Genomic DNA, 24,956 nt, shown 5'->3' with positions numbered 1-24,956 from the left:
AGCTGAAGAAAAGTTGGCCCATTCGTGGGAGGAAGATACACCACCCCATGGCCATGATTATCGCAGCGTGATGAGCGTTTTCACGTTTGCACGTACATGAACAAGGTGGCCCTTTTCATCAATCTGGTGATTGTGAGTGGGATGAGTCAACTCACGAGGGTCTAATTAGCCTTGAAAAAGGACGACACAGAGTTTATAAACCTACAAAGCTGTGAAGCACGTTAAAAAAAATTCCTTTATAATTTTCCCCATGCCAGCATTAGGACGCTGAAATTCCTTCGCTATGCGGACCTTGCCTACTTTTCAAACCTCACATGACAGGACTGTGATTGTCTTCATCAATAGCTGACGTTTGTTAAGTGCTTTTTCTTTTTTTTTTTTTTAAATGTTTTATTTGATTTTGAGAGAGAGAGACAGAGCACGAGCAGGGGAGGGGCAGAGAGAGAGGGAGACACAGAATCCGAAACAGGCTCCAGGCTCCGAGCTGTCGACACAGCGCCCGACACGGGGCTCGAACTCACGAATGACAAGATCATGACCTGAACCGAAGTGGGAGGCTTGCTCGACTGAGCCACCCAGGCGTCCCAAGTGATTTTCCCATGTGAGCCCCTTTCTAAGCATTTTACTTAGGGTAGTTCATTTAAAACTCACAAGAACCCAAAAGGTGGCTAACGTTTTCTTTGTTTCACTAAATGAGGAACTGAGGCAGAGGAAGGTTAAATGCTCTGCCTCATCATGTTCCCACACGAATCTCACACCTCACTCACGCCGAAGTAGTCGTAGGTCTTGCAAATGCCATATGCTTTTGCACACTGCTCACGTGGCCCAGAGCACCGTCTTGGCTTTTTCCGATCTGACCACCTCCTATTCATTCTTCCACACTCGGTTTAGGCTGGGCTTCCTCCGGGAGACCTTCCAGATACCCCAACTTTTTCAGGAAAAGTTAAGACACTCTCTCGTCCGTGCTCCTGGGCAGGTGCCCACGCACACGTAATGTAAGCACTAAGGGACTCGATGCAAATCTGTTCCCCACCAGGCTAGGGGCTCTCTCACGGGCAATGTCAGCATCGCTGTCTTTCACTGCACCACTGCGAGGGGTGCCATTCTTGGAGACGACACAGTGACACAAATCGTGACTCCTAGCCTCGTACAGTATGGCAGCTCTAAGGACAGTAAGCCCATCGCTTTCTAAAACGTGACACACAAGAGTATGCACTCATCAACACTGCTGAGTGAGTGGCTGAGACAGATATCATGATCATATCAAACGGAGCTTAACCACGGAGGTCTCCCAATCAGGCTACTACCCTCTAAAGCAGCAGAAGGTAAAGTCTAAATAACACCGTCAAGTTCAAGGTAAAGGCTGCTGGTGCTTACTCAGTACACTCAGAAATCTCTGCCTTATCTTCTCCGTATCAGCTTCTTAGACATTTTTTCTGAATGCTCACGGCGCACGCAGGAGATTTCCCTCTGAGCCTTTGATAATGGCAGAACACATCTGGAAATGGATATGGCGTTTTCTCCAGAGACACAAAGAATTACAGCGAGAGCCGGACATAAAAATCTACCCAGAAGAGTGGACTGAAGTGCAAATTAATACAGTCCAATTCTTCCATTTTAACGAGCACATTCACATTATGATTATGACATCATGGTTCCGTCCTCAGAAGAAAGACACTCCCCAACTTTGAACCACCTGCGCAGCAGAGACAGAAAACTTCATGCCGACCTTTGGCAAGCATTTATGGTGTCTCTGATGAGAGGTAAAGGAAGAAAAATAAACTTAGGGAATACATCCCTATTCCCTTTAGAAGGTCACAGTCTATCATCCCATGGATGGGAACATGGTCCTAAGTAAGAGAACCTTCCGCATCTAATTAGTTTCAACAAACAGCTGGAGATGGAGGTAGGCTTCACGGAAGAGAAATTCTGCGTCAGCCGTTCGACGTCACTACTTAGCCCTCATTCCTTCAGTTGACTCCTGCCTTATGACTGCTGCCTGTCTTGGAGAAGGAAAAGGGAGCAGAGCAACAAAAATGAGCAGCTGCGAAACTACTGGCAAAATCTATGAAACCTCGGAGGCACTGTGGCAGGCAGAAAATCGGTCCCCCGAAGATGGCCATGTCCTAATCCCCAGAGCCTGTGACTGTATTGCGATTAGGCCAAGTCGGGGTGTGTGGGGGGTGGGGGGATTAAAGATACAGGTGAAATTAAGGTTGCTAATCGGCTGGCCTTAAAAGAGGATTATCCTGGATTATCTAGTGGGCCCAGGGGAACCACAGGGGTCCTTCAAAGGCAAGAGGGAGGCAGGAAAGCTGGTATCTGAATGACAGACTGTGAGAAAGACTGTCCCGGCTACTGCTGGCTTTGAGGACGGCAAGAGGCCATCAGCCAAGGAATGCTCCTGGCCTCCAGAATCTCAAAAAGGCAAGAAGACAGATTCTCCCCCAGAGCCTCCAGGAAAAAGGCAACCTTGCTGGTGCGTCACTGTTGGCCTCAGGAGACCAATGTTGGGCCTCTGACCTCTCCAACTCTAAGATAAATCTGTCGTTTTAAGGCAGTAAATCTGTGGGAATTTGTTACAGCAGCAACAGGAAATGAATATAGGCAATTTCATGAGAAAAGAAATACACTCATTCTATAATTTCTACAGCACGTGGACATTTACCGCCCCCCCTCGAAGGAGAGCAGAGAGCGCCCATGGACTACCATGGCCGATGTGGCCATTCCCTTCTCTCCCCCCACCTGAGCTATGTGTCGTGAAACATAACACTTGAAAGCGATTTATTTCACAGCAGTGGTCTGAAATACATTCAAATTGATGTTATGTTGCATTCTGAGGCTTTCTGCATCCAAGATTCATCACATTTTGTGAGCATCAAAGGGACCGCAGTGAAGAACATATATGGTCCATTCCTTGTAACTAATTTATAAATGAAGACCTCCAGGCCCTGTATACTCCAGATCGCACAGCTAATCACAGATCCAATAGGAGTCTCCTCTTCCTCAAGCCAGTTCTCTTCCAATTCCCTATGCAACCAATAACTAGGATTCGACACCAGGCATAAAATTAAATGGCACTTGAAATTGTGTAACGGAGGTGGATTTTTTATTTTATGTAATTAAAAACTTTTTTTTTGACATTTATTTATTTTTTAAGAGAGAAACAGAGAGCACAGGCAGGGGAGAGGCAGATAGGGAGGGAAACACAGAATCAGAAGCAGGCTCCAGGCTCTGAGCTGTCAGCACAGAGCCTGACACGGGGCTTGAACCCATGAACTGTGAGATCATGACCTGAGCCAAAGTTGGACACAAAAGACTGAGGCACCCAGGCGTCCCTAATTTTATTGAATTTTAATGTAAAAAGTTTTTAAAACTCTGCTGGTTTATGTTACTGTTACGTATGTTTGAGACCACCTGGGAATGGGAGTCTACTTTTTCAGTTGAAAACTTATGAAATCTCAGGAAAAGACCCAGTATTTCTGATGAAAATCCAGGGTCTGAATGTGTTCTCAGTGTAAAATATATGCTGGAATTTAGAAGATTTGGTCTGAAGAAAAAATAGATATAAAATATATCATTGAGTTCTCATGTGGCTGTTGAAATAATATTTTTGATGTATTAGGTAAAACGTGGCTACTATAAAATTTAAAATGATGTAAGTGCCTCTCACTGTATTTTCTATCAAACAGTGCTGTTCTAAAGGAGTAAATTGCCACACTTGTATATGTTAACCTGAAATTCTAGAAAATGGAAACACAGGCAAAAATACAAGCTATTTGCTTGATGTGAAGAAGAAATTATAGAAGGAACAGGTGGCAAAGGATCATACAAACACATGATAAGAATCTCCAAACTTTGTAAAAATGTCCAAGATACAAAAAAATTCTTTTCCTATTCATTCATTCATTCATTCATTCATTCAATTGTGGAGAGAGAGAGGGGGGGAGAGAGCACGAGTGAGATGTGAGCAGGGAGAGGGGCAGAAGTAGAGAGAGAAAATCTCAAGCAGGCTCCACACTCAGTACAAAGCCCGATGTGGGGCTTGATCCCACACCCCAGGGATCATAACCTGAGCTGAAATCAAGCGTCGGATGCTCAACCAAATTGAGCCACCCACACGCCCCTAATTTTATCTCCAATCAACTGGGAGTACAGGATGCCTGCCCCCCCCCCAAAAAAGTTACAAAATTACTCTGCTTAAAAACTTCACTTATTTGTCGGTTGGCTTGTAATTTACAGACGACCTTGTAAAACAACTGTAAACTAAGAAGGAATACATGGGCCACAGAGCAGCCACTTACACATTTTTAGAAACCTATTTCTTCCACAAATGTGCCACACTTACAAAATGAAAATACCAGCAATTCACAAATTCTTCACATTAAATTTCTAATTCAAGCACTCCCACCACCCCCTTTTTTGACTTTGGTAATGGATCAGCTATAAGTTTTTAGAACTAATATTATACCACAGCGGGAGATATGCTGATCTGGCAAACAGGGTTCTTAAAAATATTTATGTAAAATATCACATGGCCAAAGGCCCTAAAAAAAAAATCCCTGGAATTCGGCCTTAGGAATAAGGCAATTTATCTGCTCTCCCTCTACATGCTATTCTTTGCGTACAACAGGAGCACGTCTGGGGCGCCTGGGTGGCTCAGTCGGTTAAGCGCCCGACTTCAGCTCAGGTCACGATCTCGCGGTCCGCGAGTTCGAGCCCCGCGTCGGGCTCTGGGCTGATGGCTCAGAGCCTGGAGCCTGCTTCCAATTCTGTGTCTCCCTCTCTCTCTGCCCCTCCCCCGTTCATGCTGTGTCTCTCTCTGTCTCAAAAATAAATAAAAACGTTAAAAAAAAAAAGTTTAAAAAAAAAAAAACAGGAGCACATCTACGCGGGTAATACCTCCATGTGTCAGATGACTGATCAAAGATGTCAAAGCAAAATCTACATGGTGGCTCAGAGAGTGAGGCCAGCTTCCAGAAGCCACCGGGCTGCTCAGAGGAAAGGAGGGTTTTTGTTCAGGCGACCCTAAGCCTCCCAGAGGTCATGCGGGATAATCTCAGCTTTGCTTTCCCGGCTCGCTGAGGATACCTGGGTCCGTGATTGTTTCAGGAGGGTGGCAGACCATGCTGAGGTCATCCCCTGGGACTCATCCTCAGGACTGTGGCCATCTGTAAGGATCATCTCTCCCCAGACTCCCACAGCCCAACTGCCCTGTTTTCCTATTTAAATGCTACGCATCGAGGAGAAACATCTATTTATAATGTTTAGGTGAGAAGACCTAGATATACAGTATGACGGCAATTACACAGATGAAGGAAAAACTACTGTGAATGCCAACAATGGTAATCTCTATTCGTAGGATTATATTCCTTACACTTTTCAAGATTTTGCACACGTTGCAACCTTGAATTATTTATACATGTCAATATTCCCCCCCCCCCCCGTTTCTTTTTGTATGGGTAGGGGGGAGTGTTAAAAAATAAAGAATCCAGGGGTGCCTGGGTGGCTCCAGCATCCAACTCTTGATTTTGGCTCAGGTCATCATCTCACAGTTCATGAGTTCGAGCCCCGCATCAGGCTCTGTGTTGACAGTGCACAGCCTGCTTGGGATTCTTCTCTCCTTCCCTCTCTGCCCCTCCCCTGCTCACACACACACACTCTCTCAAAATAAATAAATAAACTTAAAAAAAAAATAAAGAGTCCATATTACTAAGGTACTTGAACATATTTTGAGTTAACACGCTCCTCTGACCCTAGCACATAATACATTAACACACAATACATAAACTGCTTGTGACATCATTAAACAGAAGGACACTCATAAATGTGCTTTCAAAAGTACCACACTGCTAATCCAAAAAATAGGACCAGTACGAAAACCAGAAATGGGTTCTTTAGGAGAGCAGCCTCCAAAGTAAGACACGCTGAAACTAAACTCTGTTTCGCTGACGTAGGAATGAAATTTAAACCATTGAACTACGTGGTGCGTCTACACCTTAATAATACTGCATACAAAATTAAGGCTTTGCATTATAGGAATTTCTAACCCACTCCTCTAATTTGAGTGTGATGTATTCCAAATCATTTCTTACAGGTTTTTGCAAAGTTCAGCAGGGCAGCCAAGTATCACTGAGCATCTACGCGAACAGGTATTTCTTTACAGGACTGATGAGGTCACCTAGAAGTCATAGAACTCCAGGCAAATGTAGTTACCATTTTCACACAGTTTAACCATTAAACATCAAGAAGGCCACACAGCAGTAACTTGTTATGAACTGTACTTTATTTGGAGAAGAAAGAGACTGGAATTGCCAAGGTCCTGTGGGAAGAGAGCCACTAATCACACAGGCTGGTCAAACGCTAGTGACATTCCCTTTAAAGTCAAAAAGTAGGTAAGGATGCCTCCCATCACCTCTGTTATTTGAATACTTTTCTCCAAGTTTTAGCCGAAGCAGTACAAAATTATAAATGACGGGAACTGGAAGATATAATTAACATTATTTGGAAAAACAATAATCAATCCACTTATCAAATCCAGTAGAATCGCCTAGGGGGAAAAAAATCAGAGCCAAAACATAAAGTTCAATAGTTTCCTAGGGCACCTGTGTGGCTCAAACATACGACTCTTGATTTTAGCTCAGGTCATGATCTCACGGTTCATGGGTTCGAGCCCTGTGTCAGGCTCCTTGCTGACAGCATGGCTCCTGCTTGGCATTCTCTCCCTCTCTCTCTGCCCCTCCCTCACTCTCTTTCTCTGTCTCCTTCTCAAAATAAATAAACATTCTTAGAAAATCAGTGATATCCTTAATCTTGAAAAATAACCCACTAAGAAATATAATGGAGATGAAACTCACATTTATCAAGGAAAAAGACACCAAACAAACAGGAGTACATTTAAAGAGAGGTGAACAGAAGTAACATAAAGAAAACCATGTCAACTTTAGTGCGGGACACAAGTGAAGACTTGAACTCATGAAATCATGTGCCATCCTTCCCAAGGGGCAAGCTCAATTGTAAAGATGACAATTCTCCCCAAAGAAATACGGAAATGAAACTCAGTTCCCATTACTACCTCGCTGGAGGTTTTCTTTAGAACTTGATAAAATTACTCTAAATTTCCTTTAGAAGAATTGTCCAGAATACTCAATAAATTTGGGGGGCAAGAGGATGAATAACTATTGTACTACCAGATGTCACCCAAATGTGCTCTCAAGCTACAGGAACTGAAACGCGTTTTGTTCTTAGCAGCAAAGTGTTGAAGAATAGTCTAGAACTCAGCATTTGACATTTCAAATCAATGCCAAAAAGATGAATTTTAAATCAGGTCGCTCAACTGGCTGTTCACTTTGGAAACAATAAACTTGATCCCCATCTCTCTTGCCTTACCCAAAAGAAAGTTCAGGTGCAATAACTTTCAAATGTGAAAAAGAAAACCACAGAAGTACTAGAAGAAAATTACAGTACTATTTCTATAATAATGGTGTGGAAAAGGCCTGGCTCAGCATGACAAAGGCCAAGTTCATATAGAAAAATGTTATGCGATTTGACAGCATAAAATATCAATCTTTGAGAAAAGTAAAACTACTAAACACAAAACCAAAAGGCAGGCAAATTGAACACAGGGCAGAAAAGGAGTTCATAACCTTAACCAATAAAAATTTCTTGTGAATTAAATTAAAATTTTGCTTTTAGAAACAGGCACGTGACATACGACAATTTATGAAGCAATCATACAAACAGCCAAAATATTCAAACATACCTAAAATCAAATATATGCACATTAAAGCATTCATACAGTGTTTTTGTTATCGACATGTTAAAGGTTTTTAAAAAGTGATCACATCAAATGTTTTCCAACAAGCAGGAAACTGGCCAATCTCATTGCTGGTCTGAAATCTAGATAAATACAATTTTGATGGAAACAAATCTGGTCATGTACGTTTAAAAAAACCTATCATTTTTGGGGTGCCTGGGTGGCTCAGTCTGTTGAGCGTCCTGCTTTGGCTCAGGTCATGATCTCACGGTCTGTGAGTTCGAGCCCCGCATCGGGCTCTGTGCTGACGGCTCAGAGCCCGGAGCCTGCTTGGGATTCTATGTCTCCCCCTCTCTCTTCCCCTCCCCCACTCATGCTCTGTCTCCATCAAAAATAAAATAAACATTAAAAAAATAAAAATAAATTTTAAAAAACCCTATCATTTTGTAACCTCAAATGATTCAGTAATTGCATTTCCAGGAATTTATCCCATGGAAATGACTGGAGATGTTTAAAGCTTATTTAAAGTATTTTATAACACTTAATGGTTAAATTACATTGCCAATACTAGTAATCTGTACTCATTATACTATGCCTGTTAAAAATGCAACCAGTAAAAAAGTTACAGAAAATGTATACATGCCATCTTAGATTTTATTATATATTATTTATTATTCAAATTATGTGTATATACATATACATATAAATAAATACGTGTGTGTGTTTGTTTGTTTTTTAAGTAAACCCTATACCCAATGTGGGTCTCAAACTCACAACCTCGAGATCTAGGGTCACATGCCCCACTGACAGTCAGCTGGGCACCAACCATCCTAAGTTTTTAAGAAGCAAATTCCAAAGCAGTATGTTTCCTGTGATTCTTTTCTTGTTTTTTTTTTGTTGTTGTTGTTGTTACAATGAACTTAAAATACAGCAGAATCTTCGTCCACACTCCAGATATGACCCTTTGCCACCTCTTCCGCGGCTATATTAATTCCTTCTGGATCTTTCTCAACCACTATCACGAAAACAGTATAAGGAACAGGTCCGATTTAAACAGAACTTGCAATAACCCCTCATCTTTAAGTCAGCTCAACACCAACTCACCAGCTAATTCCTGACACGGCAGGTGGAATCAAAAGGAGCCTCAGAAGGATGTCTAGTCCAGTCCCTGGCCCCTACTCCTCCCACTTGATAGGTGAGCTAGCAGAAACTTGGAGAAGAACTGGCTGAAACACACATTGGCTAAGCAGTGGCAAAAAGAAGAGATGAAACCTGGGTCTTATGTTCCTAGAAACGTGATTGGGTTGCCAGAATCTTAGAGAGAAAGTAAGGAGAAAAAAGGAAACGAATCATATTCCAGTGCTATCGCTGATGGGATTACCTACGGATGTTTTCACAAACACTAAGTTTAAAGACAACAACCTGGGAACACAGGCAACCTTGTGCACTGTTGGCGGGATTCCCAAGCGGTGCGGCCTCTACAGAAAACAGTATGAAGGTTCCTCAAGAAATTAACAAGAACTACAGTCAGGTTCAGCCATTCCACTTCTGGGACTGTATCTGATGGGAAAGACAACAGTAGGTCAAAGAGACATCTGCACCACTGTGTTCAAGAGCAACATTATTCACAATCGCCAAGATGTGGGAACAACCCAAGTATCCATCAACAAATGGATGGACAAAGAAGATATGGTGCACACACACGCAGACACACACACACACACACACACACACACACACACACACACAATGGAGTATTACGCACCCATAAAAAGGAGAAATTCTGCCATTTAAGCCAACACAGTGGGACCTTGGGGCATTATGCTAAGTGAAATAAGTTAGGTAAAGACAATACTGTATGATCTCACTTATATGTGGTCTCTAAAAAGAAAGAAACAAAAGAAAAAAAGTCCAAACTCATAGGAAAAAGAGATCAGATTTGCATTTATCAGAGGTAGGGTGGGGGGACGGGGATCTGGATGTAGGTGCTCAAAAGGGACACACTTCCAGTTTTAAGGTATAGAACTACTGGGGAGGTAACATGCAATGTGACTACAGTTAACAATGCCATATGGTATATTTGAAAGTTGTTACAAGAGTATTTACTCAAGGCTTCTTATGACAAGGAAAAGACCAATTTTTTTTCTTCTGCCTGTATCTATAGGAGATGATGGATGTTAACCAAACTTATCACTGTAACCATGTCACGATATATGTAAGTCAAATAATTATGCACACACCTTAAACGCTGCTGTATGTCAATCAAATCTCAATAAAACTGGGAGGAAAACACAACATCCTGGCCTTGCCACTAACAATATGAGTGGCCCCACCTCAAGGTTACCCAACTGAGAGCAAGGTGAACTTCGAGATCGCTAATATTGTATAGTCCAACGCCATTTCCACTGACGTACTACACCTAAACTTACGGCAACACTGAAAACAACATACATTCAGTTCAATCCCGATTTATTGGGCAGCTACTACGGGCAAGATACTGGGATAAATACTAGGGGGAAACTGTATTGGCTTCTATCTATGTCAACAATGTATCAGGGCTGAATTTTACAAACAAGCAAACAGTCCCCAAATGTTGGATATCTGAAACATCAAGCTTTTAACACATTTGTAAAGTTAAAGAACAGTTATTCCATAGGTCCCAGCATAAGATGCCCTATTCTCTGCTGACTTTTTTGAAGACTAGACATGGGGATGGCGGAGTTGGGGTCTTAGTCCTGGCACTGTCATAAATTCATTTTTTTTAACTAAGGTGAAATTCATAGAATATGAAAAAAATTTTTAACATTGATTTTTGAGACAGAGAAAGAAACAAAGCATAAGTGGGGCGGGCGGGGGGGGGGGGGGTAAGGGAAAGAAGAAGGCACAGAATCCGAATCAGGCTCCAGGCTCTGAGCCGTCAGCACAGAGCCTGACGTGGGGCTCGAACTCACAAACCGCGAGATCATGACCTGAGCCAAAGTTGGGCACTTAACTGACTGAGCCACCCAGGCGCCCCAAAACCAACCATTTTCAAGTGAATGATTCAGTGGCACTTAGCACATCACAGTGTGGTACAACCACCAAGTCCATGACCTCTGGGGCTTTTTTGGTGGTACAGCAGGGCATCCCGTGTATGTTCTGTTCCTGGTCCTGACCATTTCCCAATCAAGCCTCTCCCTCCCTCGGGAACATCTGCAGTCATTCAGCATCACGGGGCGACTTGCTCTTCTCCATCATTTAACAAATGCCTATCTAAGCATCTACCAGCTAAGTGAATAGCCACGCCGCTACCTAAGAGACAAAAGTCCATCAATGGAACCATCCATGATAACTGATTAATCACATTTTTTTTTTTTTTGATAGCTGGATTTTATTACCTGAATGATGCCCTGCCTCCACTCTCTCATTTCAAACTCCTTTCAGGTTATTTTGCACAGAACACTCAAAGTGTGTCTGGACCCCAAGCTCACGAAAAACCAATTCACAGGCTCTCGATGTAGACTTCCCTTCTGCAGGCAGGGTTTATTAGAGCAGCGGCAGCACAGATTTGAAACAATTACAATTACCACGAATACTTACATACTACCTTAGACATTTTCTATGTACTAACTGGAAAACTAAACTGCCCGCATTTTCGGAGGATTTGTTATGGTCTAGACACATGTCTAAGCGCTTTCGATGCATTATTTCCTCTAATCCTTACCACGGTCATAGGAGGGTGGGGCTTGGAGACATTAAGTGACTTGCCCAAAGTCATCCACTATAGACGTAGAGAACCAGAATTAAAAAGATAATCTATTTGACGTAAATACCAGTGCTCTGAGCTGCGAGGCAGCTCCCATGCAGAATTCCCACGGCAGCTGGGATAAACCAAAGCCCCATGGCTTAACCTTCAAAGACATTCCCAGGCAGCACTGTGGAGAAGGAACAGAGTTTTAGCACCCTGGAAAGACTCAGGTATCCCAATTCTTCATCAAAAGCAGAGGTCCATTTGCAAACATCAGTCTCAGTCCACAAAGACATTTTCATTCACCTCTATGAAGAGTGAAAAATGCTCCCAACCTATTCAAGGTCACGTCTCGTCCCCAAGTGCCTATCCAGAACTCCGACCCCCCTCTACCCTAGACTGCTTGTTTTCCTAAATTCTTACCACCCTCCAATATACCCTACCATTTAATCATCATGCATATTATTATTATTCTGTGCTTGAACGCAAGCTCAGTGACAAGAGGGAGTCTTTGTTTTGTGCAGTTTCCCCCGTGCTTAGAGACACAATGGCCTAAACCATAGTTGGAGCACATTCCTCTTCCTTACAAAAGTAGATGATGGGATCTATTCAAAACACTTTCTAGCATTTCACCAAAAACTGCTAAACGCTGCTAAATATTTCGCACATTTGAATAGAGACGTTGACACGTCTATAAGTGAATTCAACAGTTACATCACGAAGGAGAAAGCCGTAATTACAGAATAATAGAACGATCACTGACAGATGGAAAGGGGTTTTCTTGTTGTTACAGCTCACGGACCGGGATCATAGGAAGAGTTCAGCGAGTTAGCACGGCTGACGGGCGATCCGAGCGTGTGAACTCAGCCACGATTCCTCAACTCTTAGGTACAGAGTTGGGGAGCAGTGGGGTGGGAAGGGGCGGGTAATGAAAGAAGCATATTTAATTTCAAACCCTGATCTTTGTAATAGAAGTTACTACACGGAAAAGGTTTTAAAAGCCCATTATTTCTATAAGGGAAACTACACAAAACAGCGTGATAAACTGGTGTGGCGGAGCATGTGTTAATAATGTAAAAATTTTCACTTATTTAACACTTTACTAGGTACCAGGCGCTATTTTGAGGCCTTCGTGTACGTTATCTAATGTGCTTACCTTCACAACCACTTTGTAAGGTAGATATTGGTATTATTTTATAGATCATGAAACGGAGGCTCAGAGAGGTTGTCTAGCCTACTTGGGAACGCACAGCTCTTGAGTGAAGGAGCTGAGATCAAATCTAGGTTAGCGGTGCTCAGCACAGTTATTTTGTCCCCCAGGTGCTATCTGGCCATGCCTGGAGACTTTTTTTTGTTGTTACCACTGGACAGAAGGTGCTGCTGGTATCTGGCCAGGTAGGAATGCTTCTAAATATCCTACCATGCAAAGCACAGCCTCACCACAAAGAAGTATCTGGCCCAGGAGGTCAACGGCGACAAGGCTGACAAACGTAGTTCTGGAGTGAAAACTTTTAACCGCTGCACACAAAGTTCGAGAAACACCATCTTTGACGCAAGGAGAGAAAGGAGGAAAACGAACTGTGACACGCCAGCTAAATGCAGCCACACACTAGCTTAGCAAAGAAGGAGGCGTGTTTCCCGACAACACCTGAAACAAAGCACAACAAACCTGCGGCTTCAAACTACACAAACGTACTCCTTCCCACCTCCGCAGCCCAGGAGTCCAAAACCAGTACTCCTGGGCTAAAATCAAAGTGTCAGCGGCCGTAGTCCCTCGGAAGGCTCCATGGGAGAAGCTGGCCCTTGCTTCCTCCAGCTTCTGGTTGCTTCTAGCAGTGGCACTCACTGGCTGGTGGCCGCATCACTTCAGTCTCTGCCTTCGACTTCACCTTCTCCTCTCCGTGTCTATGTATCATCTGCTCAGTCTGTGTCCCTATGTGTCATCCCCCTGCCTCTCTTATTAGGAACGCTGGGATGGCATTAGGAACACAGGGATAATAATCCAGGATAGTCTGCTCATCTCAAAATCCTTAAATGGATCACCTCTGAAAAGATTCTTTTATTTTCTAAGTAACACACATTCCAGAGACGAGGACGCGGGTCTCTTTGAGAGCGATTTTTCAGCTCAGGACAAGGGGGTGACAACACATCCGCTGACCCCTGAGGGACCTCAGGTCATTTGCCCAAGGACCAATGGCTAACAAGGGGTGGAGGTGAAATTCGAACCCAGCTGTCTCCGCCTCTGAAGCTCATGTTCTTCTTTATATCACTCCACCTACAAAGGCCGAAGAAAAGATCTTAAACCAGCAGGTCCCAAGCTCTGAGTGGGAACCAATGCAAAGAAACTTAAAAACATCGACAGGTGCTTTAAGCACTGCCAATAAAAATCACGAAAGCACAGATTTCCATGATGCGAGAGTCTTGAGAATGTTTGTATCCATTATTATCCTCGACATAATTTAGCGCACATCTCTTATCCCCAAGAAGCTCTTCTTATCCAAAGAATTACTTGTAATCCTTACAGAAAATGGCCTACAGCTTTCTTCCTGAGTCTTGCTTGAGTGATATGCAACTGATTATGGCTTTACCTGCACATGCATCTTCAGGATCTGCACGTTATTATGGGTTGAAATCCCAAGCTTACTGAGATAGAAAGGCAATGCCAACCAAGAGAAGGATATGGTGGGTCTACAGGGGGTCAGTGCTGGAATTTTCAGAACCCCATAAAACTTGTGACATTAAGAATACCGGGTATGCAGCCGGCAAAAAGAATAGAGTACGGATATCTACTACAACGTGGGTGAGTCTTGCAAACGTACGCTAAGCCAAAGAAGCCAGACCCAAGAGGACCCGTATTGCGTGATTCAACTTCGACGAAGTACCCAGAACAGTTAAATCCACAGAAACAAAAAGCAGATTAGTTGCCCAGGGCTACACGGAGCAGGTACTAGGCAATGGCTACTTAGTGACAGGTGGTTTTATTTGGGAGGGATGGCAATGTCTCAGAATTAGATAGTGGCGGTCGCCTCTGTTTTTCACTTTAAAATGGTGACATTTTAGGTCGCATGAATCTCACCTCCATAAAAATCAAAATAAATCAGTGGAGGCCTCTATGCTAAGCAAACTTAGCATAGAGTAGACAACCCACTTCTTTACAATGTAGTATTAAATCATATTCTGGTTCAGATCTGAGGGTACTAGGACCTGGCCGGGAAACAAGGGTTTATTTCATACGATCCTGGACAGGGTCCATCTACTATGACTCTACCTTTTGGACTGTGACGAGGAGGAGGCTTAAAGAGCTGGAAGTCCTACAAACTCAAAGCCACTTTTTAATTTTCGCTAATAACCTAAGATACGCGCGCTGTTAAAAAAAAAAATAGCCATATCATGCCAACATTGAAAGTTACTTAACACCACGGAGAAAAGCGTTACCTCCCACTCCCCTAACCTAAGGTGCCTGCTTGCATTTTCCCAGGAGATCATCAAATGGAAGGTGCTCAGCGAACTCCGGAGGACATTTCAAATATCAGGCATTATTAGTAGGAGGGTGAACACTGATGACCGTTCAGAAGCCAGCGTGAAGTAAAACGTGGCCTTTCGTGTGCATTGGGAAGCAGTAATCACTAACCAATGAAATTGGCGGTCTATTACTGTATAATCAACAGACAGTAATTACACAACCGTCAACAGCTGCAGTTTCGATGTGATAATAACCAGATAGGACACACCAGAGAATGTGCACGTCGGAGATAAGATTCCCTCCTCCTGAAGCAAGCATATCGCCTAGGGCGATATGTTGCCCTAGGGAGTCTGGATGGCCCTGGGTGGAGTAAACCTCCTCAAAGGAAGAATGTGAAGTTCTCGGACTTGTGCCTGGGGTTAGGACCGTCTGTGGGGCAACCCGGGGAAAGAAGGAGAGGGGAGGCGGTCGCCCAGCCGACTTCAAGCCTCACACGTTCCTTCAAAATCCAGCTTGTACTTCTCCCTTGGGAGGACGACCTTCCCATCACGCATGAACTTCCAGCTGTGGAGGCCAAGGACAGGGAGGGGATTTGAAACCTGCGAACGTACCGCTTTCTTAGGGCAGAATCTGCAAGAAAAATCCTCGTCCTCTGCACCACGCAAGATGGGCTGTGGATCAGGAACTAGTCTTTTCGTTTCAAATGAAGGCTGCGCTTCTGTGGCCTTCCCACAATTCGGAAGCAGTGCTTGGGGCCACAGTCAGGCACCGCGGCCGGAGGACGGCTGTGACAACAGGGACGGCAGGGGAGACTGAAGTGAACAAGCCCAGGACGGAATTGGGAGTGCTGAGCTCTGGCCCAGGCTTGCCATTCACCCCTTTGGGGAACCCACACTTAACTCCTTTCCCTTGGTGTGCTTATCTGTACAATGGGGCGATGGCCCTGCCCCGCTTGCCGAAAACAAAGTTCTTGTTGGAAGGTCATGAGAGTGAGCGGGGTGGGGTGGGGGGCATCATTAATGACCACAAAAGTACACAACCAGAAGTTTAGGCTCCTATCAGCATGCCTAAACTCCGCGGCAGAATCCCACACAACCAAGACCCCAGATGTTAAGAGTTAACATAAAAGAGGAGATCCATTTGGGAAATGATAGCTTAAGCCACATTTCCTTTTTTAATTCATGCCTTTGTTTGTTCAGCAGATATTTAACGGGCACCAACTAGGTAGGTATTACTGAATAAAACAGACGTGGACTTCTTCACGGGGCTTACAATTTGATGGGAGAGTCTGTAGAATTTTTATTTGGACAAAATATCATCTGTAATATGGGCTGTGAGGAAAATGAAGGGGACAGGGTGCAGTGATAGATAATTAAGGGGTGATCTATTTAGATGGGGGGGAGGGACAAGAAAGTCTTTTCTGGGGCAGCAACATTTAAGATTCCTGAAGGCTCGGGGTGCCTGGGTGGCTCAATTGGTTGAGCATCCGACTCTTGATTTCGGCTCAGGTCACCATCTCACCGACTCTTGGTTTCGGCTCAGATCACGATCTCACCGACTCTTGATTTCGGCTCAGGTCACGATCTCACCGACTCTTGATTTCGGCTCAGGCCACGATCTCACCATCATGAGATTGAGCCCTGTGTCGGGCTCTGCACTGACAGCGTGGAGGCTGCTTGGGATTCTCTCTCTCCCTCTCTCTCTGTCCCTCCCCTGCACTCTCTCTCAAAATAAATAAATAAACTTAAAAAAAAAAAAAAAAAGAACCCTGAAAGCTCAGGGGGAGCCAGCATTGCAAAGAAGGAGCAGGGAACTGGCAGTGAGTTTCCAGTAGGGAGACCCAGTGTGAGCACAGGCCTCGGAGCAGGAGGGTCAGGAGACGAAGAGGCTGCAGACAAGCGGGCAGGAGGCCTGGAAGCCTCTTCTATGCTGTGTACCTTGTGAGCCTCCAAGAGTGAGAGAGAGGATAAGCACTGCCTCCCAAAAACGTATCCCAGGATGCTAACAGGGACGTGTCAACTAAGCCACCAGGATAAGATGGCCATCCCATTCCAAGGTGAAGCGCCAGGCCTGGATGCACTTCTTCAGAAGACACAGCCCCAAACCAAGTTCACTGCTCTTGAACTCACCCAGAGCGAGGGTGCAAACACGTCAGGCTGCAGGTGGCTACAAGGAGGGAACGACTGAACGAGTCGTGGGCAGTCTGGTCCCAGAGGGAGGGCCTAAGAAGAGCCGGCTTCCCCATTCCGGTCCGGCAAAGGCCTTCAGCGGGACTAGCTGGAGAGCACGAGACTCCCACAATATGGGAGACACCACGACCTTGCTGGTGACTCTGGCCTGAGAAATCGAAAGCGGGGGATGGGCGGGCGGGCAGGCTGATGATGGACAAGCCAAGTGGCACAACACCTACACTGGGAACAGCATGCAATCCCCAAGTCTGTGGGGACCAAGGATGTGCATGTGCCATGGCCCAGATTCGGATCGTGCCAAGAGCATACGTAGGGGGCTCTGCCAGTCTCCGCCCAAAGAGGGCCAAGTGGATGGCAATGGAACCCAACAGATAGGAGAGCGAGTGGACCAGTGAGCTTTCCAGAGACTGAGAAAGGAGTGGCAACGAGACTACAGAGTTGTACAGCAGCCAAACCAAGGTGGCTGGAGGGAGGAGGTCCTCACAGACAGGATGGCAGGATGTTTCTGAAGAACGCACCGAAGGGCCCCCTAAGGGCAAGATCCAATGCCAAAAACCCGCAACACAAAAACAGCTCTACTGTGACACTGTCTGCCAATACAAACTTTTCTAGGCCCTGTCCCGTCCTTCCCACCCCCTCCGTACCCAGAAGCAAGAGCCACTGAGTAAGCAAGAGAGAAAGCGTCCAACCACAGACCCTTCTCCCAGCAAGAGGCCGTAGCTGGAGGAGGGGGAATGAATGGAGACTGAGAAGGAGGGGGAATGGAGAAGGAGGAGGGGGAATGAATGGGAATGAAGTTGGGAGGTTTGACTATTACATGGTATTAGATATTTTAAGTATTTGGCAAATTAAGCGGGGACTCTTTGTAACGTAAGACGTATCAGCACGGTCATGTGATACGTTTTCATCCAAACAGAGGGAAAATGCTTTCTGCTGAAAAACTTTTTAAAATTTATTTATTTATTTAGAGGGTGGGGTGGCGAGGGAAAAGGCAGAGAGAGAGGGAGAGAGAGAGAGAGAGAATATTCCCAGGCACTGTCAGCACAGAGCCCTATGTGGGGCTGGAACTCACGAGCCATGAGACCATGACCTGAACCAAAGTCAGACGCTTAACTGACCGAGCCACTCAGGTGCCTCTCTGCTGAATAACTTTTAACGGGAGAGTGGGTGATGACATAAAGCTGTCTTGTGACAGCATCCCACGACAGCTATTTGTTTGAGGAGGATTACACAGAGAACTTCGTCATGGCGGCACATTTTGCGGAAAACAGACTTGGTGAAAATGAGGTCCATCGTGCCCCAGCCTCAACACGGGGGCCACCGCAGTTCCTGGGCTCACCTTGTATCACCTGCATCCCCCGCGGAGCCACACAGAGCCTTCGGCAGCTATAGACACGGAGCCTACTGACTTCCAGCCCACAGAAGAGATTCGCATCCCCTACACCCTCCTCCTCTTCCAGAAACACACGTGTGGTTCAGGAAGGGATCCCGGCCACCAGGAAGCACCACTGAGCTCAACTCTGATCCTCACGCAACAGGCTCCAAAGAAGTTCCCAATTTTAAGCCTCCTGAGCATGTCCTCGGATGCCACCCTAATAGGATTCCTTCCATGGGGATCCAGCTACGAAGCGCAGAGCCTCAACTCATACCCAGCAGTGAACCCAAGGAAATCAAGCACAGGACGGGGGTCTACCTTGCTGCATTCATTCTCCCCTTGCCTATGTCATGAAGAGCACATCTCAAGAGGGCAGAGCAGTCAAACGTGATCCAGAACTCACCTTTGGTAAGCCGTGCAGAAGTGCCCAATTACAACGTAAGTATATTTCAGTGGGTTTTGCCGATCAACACACACGGGCTCGCTCTTTCCGTGATTGTAAATATTCGCCAAGTCTCTACCTCGCTCTATGAGCGAGGAGTTTCATCCTCGCTCATAAGCCCTACCCTCATGAGAGCATATTTAAAACCGAGATAATTTTAAAAGATGTTCCTGGGCCCACTGTCCACTGGATTTTCAGTTCCTTGAAGGCAGGGACTGGGTCTCATCTACTTTTGTGTCCCCGGGGGCCTGGCATGGAATCTGGGACATAAGCGGGTTCGAAAATCCGATGGATAAGTAAGCAAATGAACACATGAAGATCCCGGCTCATGTTTTAAGCTAGATTCATGTGAATAGTGTACATATGTTTTAAGGGGGGGGGGGGGCCTGCTTTTCATCATTGTTGACTACCCCAGTCTATTCCCTACAGATGAGCTTTGGTATGTTTATTTGATGTTTCTAATTGGATACTTCAGTGTTAGGTTATACAGAAGGTTTCCCTCAGGCTACTCTTTCTACAGATTCTGAGACCACGTCAACTGCCCGTTCACTGCCCACTGAGAAAAGAGTGAAAAACCTCCATCGTGGTCCATGACTCCATCTACGAGAATCAACGAGTCGGGTCTCTCAAAGCGAGTAGTACTGCTTTAACACAGATACAGCTAAAAGAATTTGGGCACCTGGGTGGCTCTGTGAGCTAAGTGGTCCGACTTCGGCTCCGGTCACGGTCTCGCGGTCCGTGAGTTCGAGCCCCGTGCGTAGGCTCTGTGCTGACAGCTCAGAGCCCGGAGCCCGCTTTGGATTCTGTGTGTGTGTGTGTGTCTCTCTCTCTGACCCTCCCCCGTTTGCGCGCTCTCTCTCTCTCTCTCTCTCAAAATAAAACATAAACATCAAAACATATTAAAAAAACAAATTAATTTTCACCTCTCTTGTGGAAGGACCTTTGGGGACGAAGCAGAGAGAAGGAAGGCTGGCTAGCGCAGGGATGGAGGCAGCAGGCACCAAAGAAGACAGGTCACAAGATTCGGAGTTGGACAGACCTGCGGTCATGTCTTAGCTCCGCTGGGCCTCAGCTTCCACATCTGTAAAATGGAGGCAGTAATGCCCACCTCAAACAAGCACTGTGAGGAGAACCTAATGGCGGGAGGCTCTGAAGGCAGTGGCTGCCACATAAGGTGGAGGTTTCATTCGACAGCGGTCTTACGGTTGCGTACACATAAAAGGAATTATATACACCTACCTGCATATTCAAGGACGCTTTCATACATGGGGGTTTCGCAACTCAAAGGAGGGGAGATCCACAGCTCAGCTGCTTGGAACTTGGAATGCCTCTTCCCATAGAAACAATGCTAGAAATCACAGAATTTTAGAACCAGAAGGGGCCTCTAAGAGCATCTGTAAAAGCTCCCGCGCAGTGGAGTGTGTCCTACCCCAGGCACCCCCGTGGGTGCAAGCCCGCCAAAACCATACAGCCCGTGATGCAGCTGAAACGCTACGCACCAGCAAACAAGAAAGAGAAAACGATTTTAAAATATTCAGTGACTGCGCATCTTCACAGGCTCTGCTGACCTTAACTAGACTGTCTTTCTACCCTGAAGTTCAGTGATGTAGGAAGGGGAGACCTACGCTTGGCACGTCTTGTAACCTACCCTACCCCTCCCCACACCCAGCAACTGCTACAAAAGAAACCTTCCAGTCAGGATACGATAAGAACCTTATCTGCAGCATGAACAAAATGCAACAGGCCCGTGGAGGAGAAGGAGATACGTGGGGGAGGGGCTGAGGGGTGTCCAACCAAGGCAGCGAGAAGTGGGGCGGAGCAGGGCACAGGCAGGAAAGCCTTGGTTAGTTACCAAGTTTCCTTCCGTTATCCCCATCGGCTCTGTTTCACCAAGTTGTGCCCAGACATAACTATCTGTTGAAGACACCAGAGACCCTGCCGGGTCCCATGCGTATGTCACTGTTTAGGAGCCCCCCGTCACCCTCACTCTGGTCCCTGGCTGTGCCCACCTGACCCCCTGCCACGGGCACAAAGCGCTCTGGGGTCTTCCTACTGCTTATTCTTTGGGATGACGGCAAAGCCTGGCTGTGTGTACTCACAGGATGTTTGCAAGACAAGTGTGCTCGGCTTGGAGAGTGCCTGTAATGGGCTCTCGAATAGAGAACATTTGGAACAGACTGCAGAAATGACCAAGCTTTTACGTAGTTTTACGTCAACACAGCACTACTCGGACCACACGAGATAATACTCACAGTACGATGTTAAATGAAACAAAAACCACTTTATGAAAATGTGCATATGGTATGATCCCACTTGTGACATATATGTACGCACTATGGTTTAGCCACTCTTACCTATATCTGTTTAGAAAAAAGACTGGAAGGAAAGACTTTAAATTTTTTTTTTTTTTAACGTTTATTTATTTTTGAGACAGAGAGAGACAGAGCACGAACGGGCGAGGGTCAGAGAGAGGGAGACACAGAATCCGCAACAGGCTCCAGGCTCTGAGCGGTCAGCACAGAGCCCGACGCGGGGCTCGAACTCACGGACCGCCAGATCATGACCTAAGCTGAAGTCGGCCGCTTAACCGACTGAGCCACCCAGGCGCCCCGAAATACTTTAAAATGTAAATGATGATTTTGTCTGTGTGATGGAAATACGGGTTATATATATATATTTTTCCTTTGTAATTTTCTGTATTTCCAAGCCTGGTGAAATGGGCAAATAATTTTAAGAGGAGAGGTGAAATGACATTTAGATACACTGATTAGATACGGAAAAGCAAAAAAGTCTTTAGAAATGGCCTGATTCAGGTGCCGCCTGGGTGGCTCAGTTGGTTGAGTGTCCAACTTCAGCTCAGGTCATGATCTCGCGGCTTGGGAGTTCGAGCCCCTCCTGGGGCTCTGTGCTGACAGCTCAGAGCCTGGGGCCTGTTTCGGATTCCGTGTCTCCCTCTCTCTCCCTGCCCCTAACCCACTAGCATTCTGTCTCTGTCTCTCTCAAAAATAAATAAACATTAAGAAAAAAAAAAAAAAAAGAACTGTGTGTTCTAGGGGTGGCTCAGTCGGTTAAGCGTGCAACTTCGGCTCAGGTCATGATCTCACGGTCCGTGAGTTCGAGCCCTGCGTCGGGCTCTGTGCCGACAGCTCAGAGCCTGGAGCCTGCTTCAGATTCTGTGTCTCCCTCTCTCTGCCCCTCCCCCGCTCATGCTCTGTCTCTGTCTCTCAATCATAAATAATCGTTAAAAAAAGAAATTAAAAAAAAAAAAAAAAGAAATGACCTAATTCAGTATTTCTCCCAATCTCTCCCAATCATGTAGGTAAAACACGTCTGGACCCTCAGGTGACTTACAAACCTCAAGCCTTGCAACTGGCAGACAACTTAGCCAAATCATGGCTTGAACTCAGATCTTGTGACATTTATGGCCTGTGCCACTCCCATGATATCACAGTGTCCTAGAGTCAGGGACGAACGAACTTCATAAGGAAATGCTCCATAAGGAAAGAGCAAGACTTACTGTGCACACCTACACTTCTCGCTAAATAAATATTTGCCTAGCATTATATCATAGTTTTATGACATGCAAACAAGTCAGTTGCTACAGGAGCCCCAGTGACTTTGTCACAGCTAGTGAACCTGCGTCCTGGTTACAAAGGCCTTACGCCTGCATTGCACAGAAGCCCACCTCTAGAGACTTTCAAGGTCAAACTGTATCAGAACGCACCCCTATCCTTTGAAGCCAGGCATCTCTGGAACAATTAAGAAACGGGCTATTCTATCTTCTACTGCTGCGAACTACACACGTAATAGTCACTTCACTTCCACTCCGTGGCATCATGTTAAGCAGATGTAATACAGCAATATTTTTAAGTTTTTTTTAATGTTTTATTTATTTTTGAGACAGAGCATGAGTGGGGGAGGGGCAGAGAGAGAGGGAGACACAGAACCCAAAGCAGGCTCCAGGTTCCGAGCTGTCAGCAGAGAGCCCCACGCGGGGCTCAAACCCACGAACCGTGAGATCACGACCCGAGCTGAAGCTGGACGTCCAACCCACTGAGCCACCCAGACGTCCACACTACTTAACGTTTACCCAGCCCCAAAAAGGTCTGGAGAGCAGACAGACTGAAAACCTTCTTTAGAAGCACCCACACCTTAAAGGCTTTAGGTACTTCCTATTTGTAAATAGGGAGCTTGTTAGGAACAAGCATCATCTCCATCTGACAAAAGCATCAATTCTAAAACCTTTCACTTAAGGAAGAAAATTCGGACATTTGACGCAAGCACGTGTACAGAGCAGCCTGGGGCCACACAGGAGTGGCTTTCCATTTCGCTCTGCTTATCTCCAGCTGGCTGGGCTGGGAGAGCTTTCTAGGCAAAGGGGGTGGGGACATGGCCTCCAAGGACACAGGAGCAGAGAAGGACCGGCTACAGGTGGCAAGTTAAAGAATTGTTTTTCAGACAAGCATACGGACTCCCTACGGGCTAACCAGAAACATAACGCATGAACCCAAGATCCACTTATGGCAGGCAGGGAGAGAGCATGCCGGAGCCTGGACAATATGCCCGTCGCCTTGCCGCCTGGGCCGAGCAGTAATTAACCGAGACTTAGAACTTGAAGTTAGCTGCCAAGCCTGGAGCATGCACAGGCAGAGCAGAGCTGGGAGTGCCCGAGTCGAGCTGCAAAAATGCAAAAAGAAATGCTGACCGTGGGAAGAATCCAAGGTGGACGAAGCCCCAAAAGAATCTAGGTAAGAGCAGGCTGAAAAGTACTGCCACCTGAGAGACCTCAGGGTGCGCTCTATTCCTGCCCCCCAAATGACTTCGGTATTGAGGGAAGCCCTGGAAGGAGACGGACATAGACATGTTTCAGCGGAAGCGCGCAATTCTGAAATACCTTCAAGTTTTCACGGAAGAACGTAGTGTGCCCAAGTGGCCTGTCTGCTTTGCAGTCAGTCAAAACAAAGGCGACCAAAACGAAACAAGAACCATGTGGCTTTGGGCCTCAATCACAGACCTCAACTGCGAGAATTTAAGGAAATAAGACAAAAGAAGCCAAAAGGCTAGACTGTACAAAGGTGTCTAAGACGTCATGTTCCATAAAAGCAGAAACACCGACGCTGGGTCATATCTGACGACTAATGATAGGGAAGAATTTGACCAGACACACAAGGAAACCGCTCAACCCCTTTAGGACTGATAACATGGAGATCTACGTTGGAAAGATAAAACGTGAGGCTTAAAAATTCAAAATTAAATGTTCATGAAGGATACGGCTAAATCAAAATGGTGGTGGCCAGGGAGGAAGCTGGAGGAGTCTGTGATCGAGAGCAGATGTTGACCAGGATGGTCTGAGGTGCCCCGATGGAGGACACAGATGCTGAGGGCAAGTCCTCCTTGGGTAAAGGGTAAAGCCATGCAGAACCAGTCAAACAGAGGCTCCAGCTCATTCTGAAATCCCAAGGGGTGGGTCTGAGCCCTAAACAAGAACAGATGTTGGTCTTGGCTGGTTGATCGAAAGGGGTTCAAGGGTAGTGCTTAATTAACCCTGGATTGAAGGGCTGAAAATAAGGAGTCTCATAGGACCCTGAAGGAGGGAGATCTGAAAGAGCTTGCAGATTGAAAGTAAATGGAGCCCTTTTCACACAGGGCCTGTAACAGTCTGTTTAATCCAGAAACATCTGGAAGGTTCCATTTAGTCTAGAAATTTGTTCAACTCGCTGAGGAGCACGAGGACCAAGTTGTAAGTGCCTGATGACCACAGGAGAGCGGGAATGGGGCAGAGCGATTAAGGTCACCCCACCCCCCTTCCGTCCCCACCTTTCAGATAAGAAAACTCACACCCAGAAAGGCGAGGCCAACTGCTTGCCCAGGATGAAAACTAACTCTCTCACGGCAGTGCCAGGGTTAGCACCTGGATCTTTTCCTATCATTCCAGCAATTTTCACATTATTCTGTGCTCTCACATGAACCATAGGTAGCACCCAGCATTCTCCCATCAAACAGG

At 45.8% G+C, this 24,956-nt stretch overlaps 1 protein-coding gene across 3 annotated transcripts in view; it reads right to left on the bottom strand.

The window, feature by feature from the left end:
- The window catches only part of PIP5K1B (phosphatidylinositol-4-phosphate 5-kinase type 1 beta), a 311,111-nt gene that overhangs the window by 249,885 nt on the left and 36,270 nt on the right, over positions 1-24,956 (bottom strand). Inside the window, exons 1-2 of one of the 3 annotated variants that reach the window (XM_042913809.1) lie at positions 20,192-20,400; positions 19,876-20,033 (exon numbers count right to left, since the gene is read on the bottom strand). The exons of 1 other annotated variant lie outside the window; for it this stretch is intronic. In XM_042913809.1, the coding sequence (XP_042769743.1) occupies positions 19,876-20,001 (126 nt within the window). In that variant the 5' untranslated portion in view covers positions 20,002-20,033; positions 20,192-20,400. Of the gene's footprint in view, positions 1-19,875; positions 20,034-20,191; positions 20,401-24,956 lie in introns of those variants that run through there. One more of the 3 variants, XM_042913812.1, reaches the window with a different exon arrangement.

Source organism: Panthera leo, chromosome D4 (genome assembly GCF_018350215.1).
Source record: "Panthera leo isolate Ple1 chromosome D4, P.leo_Ple1_pat1.1, whole genome shotgun sequence".
NCBI lineage: Eukaryota > Metazoa > Chordata > Mammalia > Carnivora > Felidae > Panthera > Panthera leo.
Note: the sequence above shows the minus strand (reverse complement) of the source record. Positions and strands in the feature narration are given on the sequence as shown.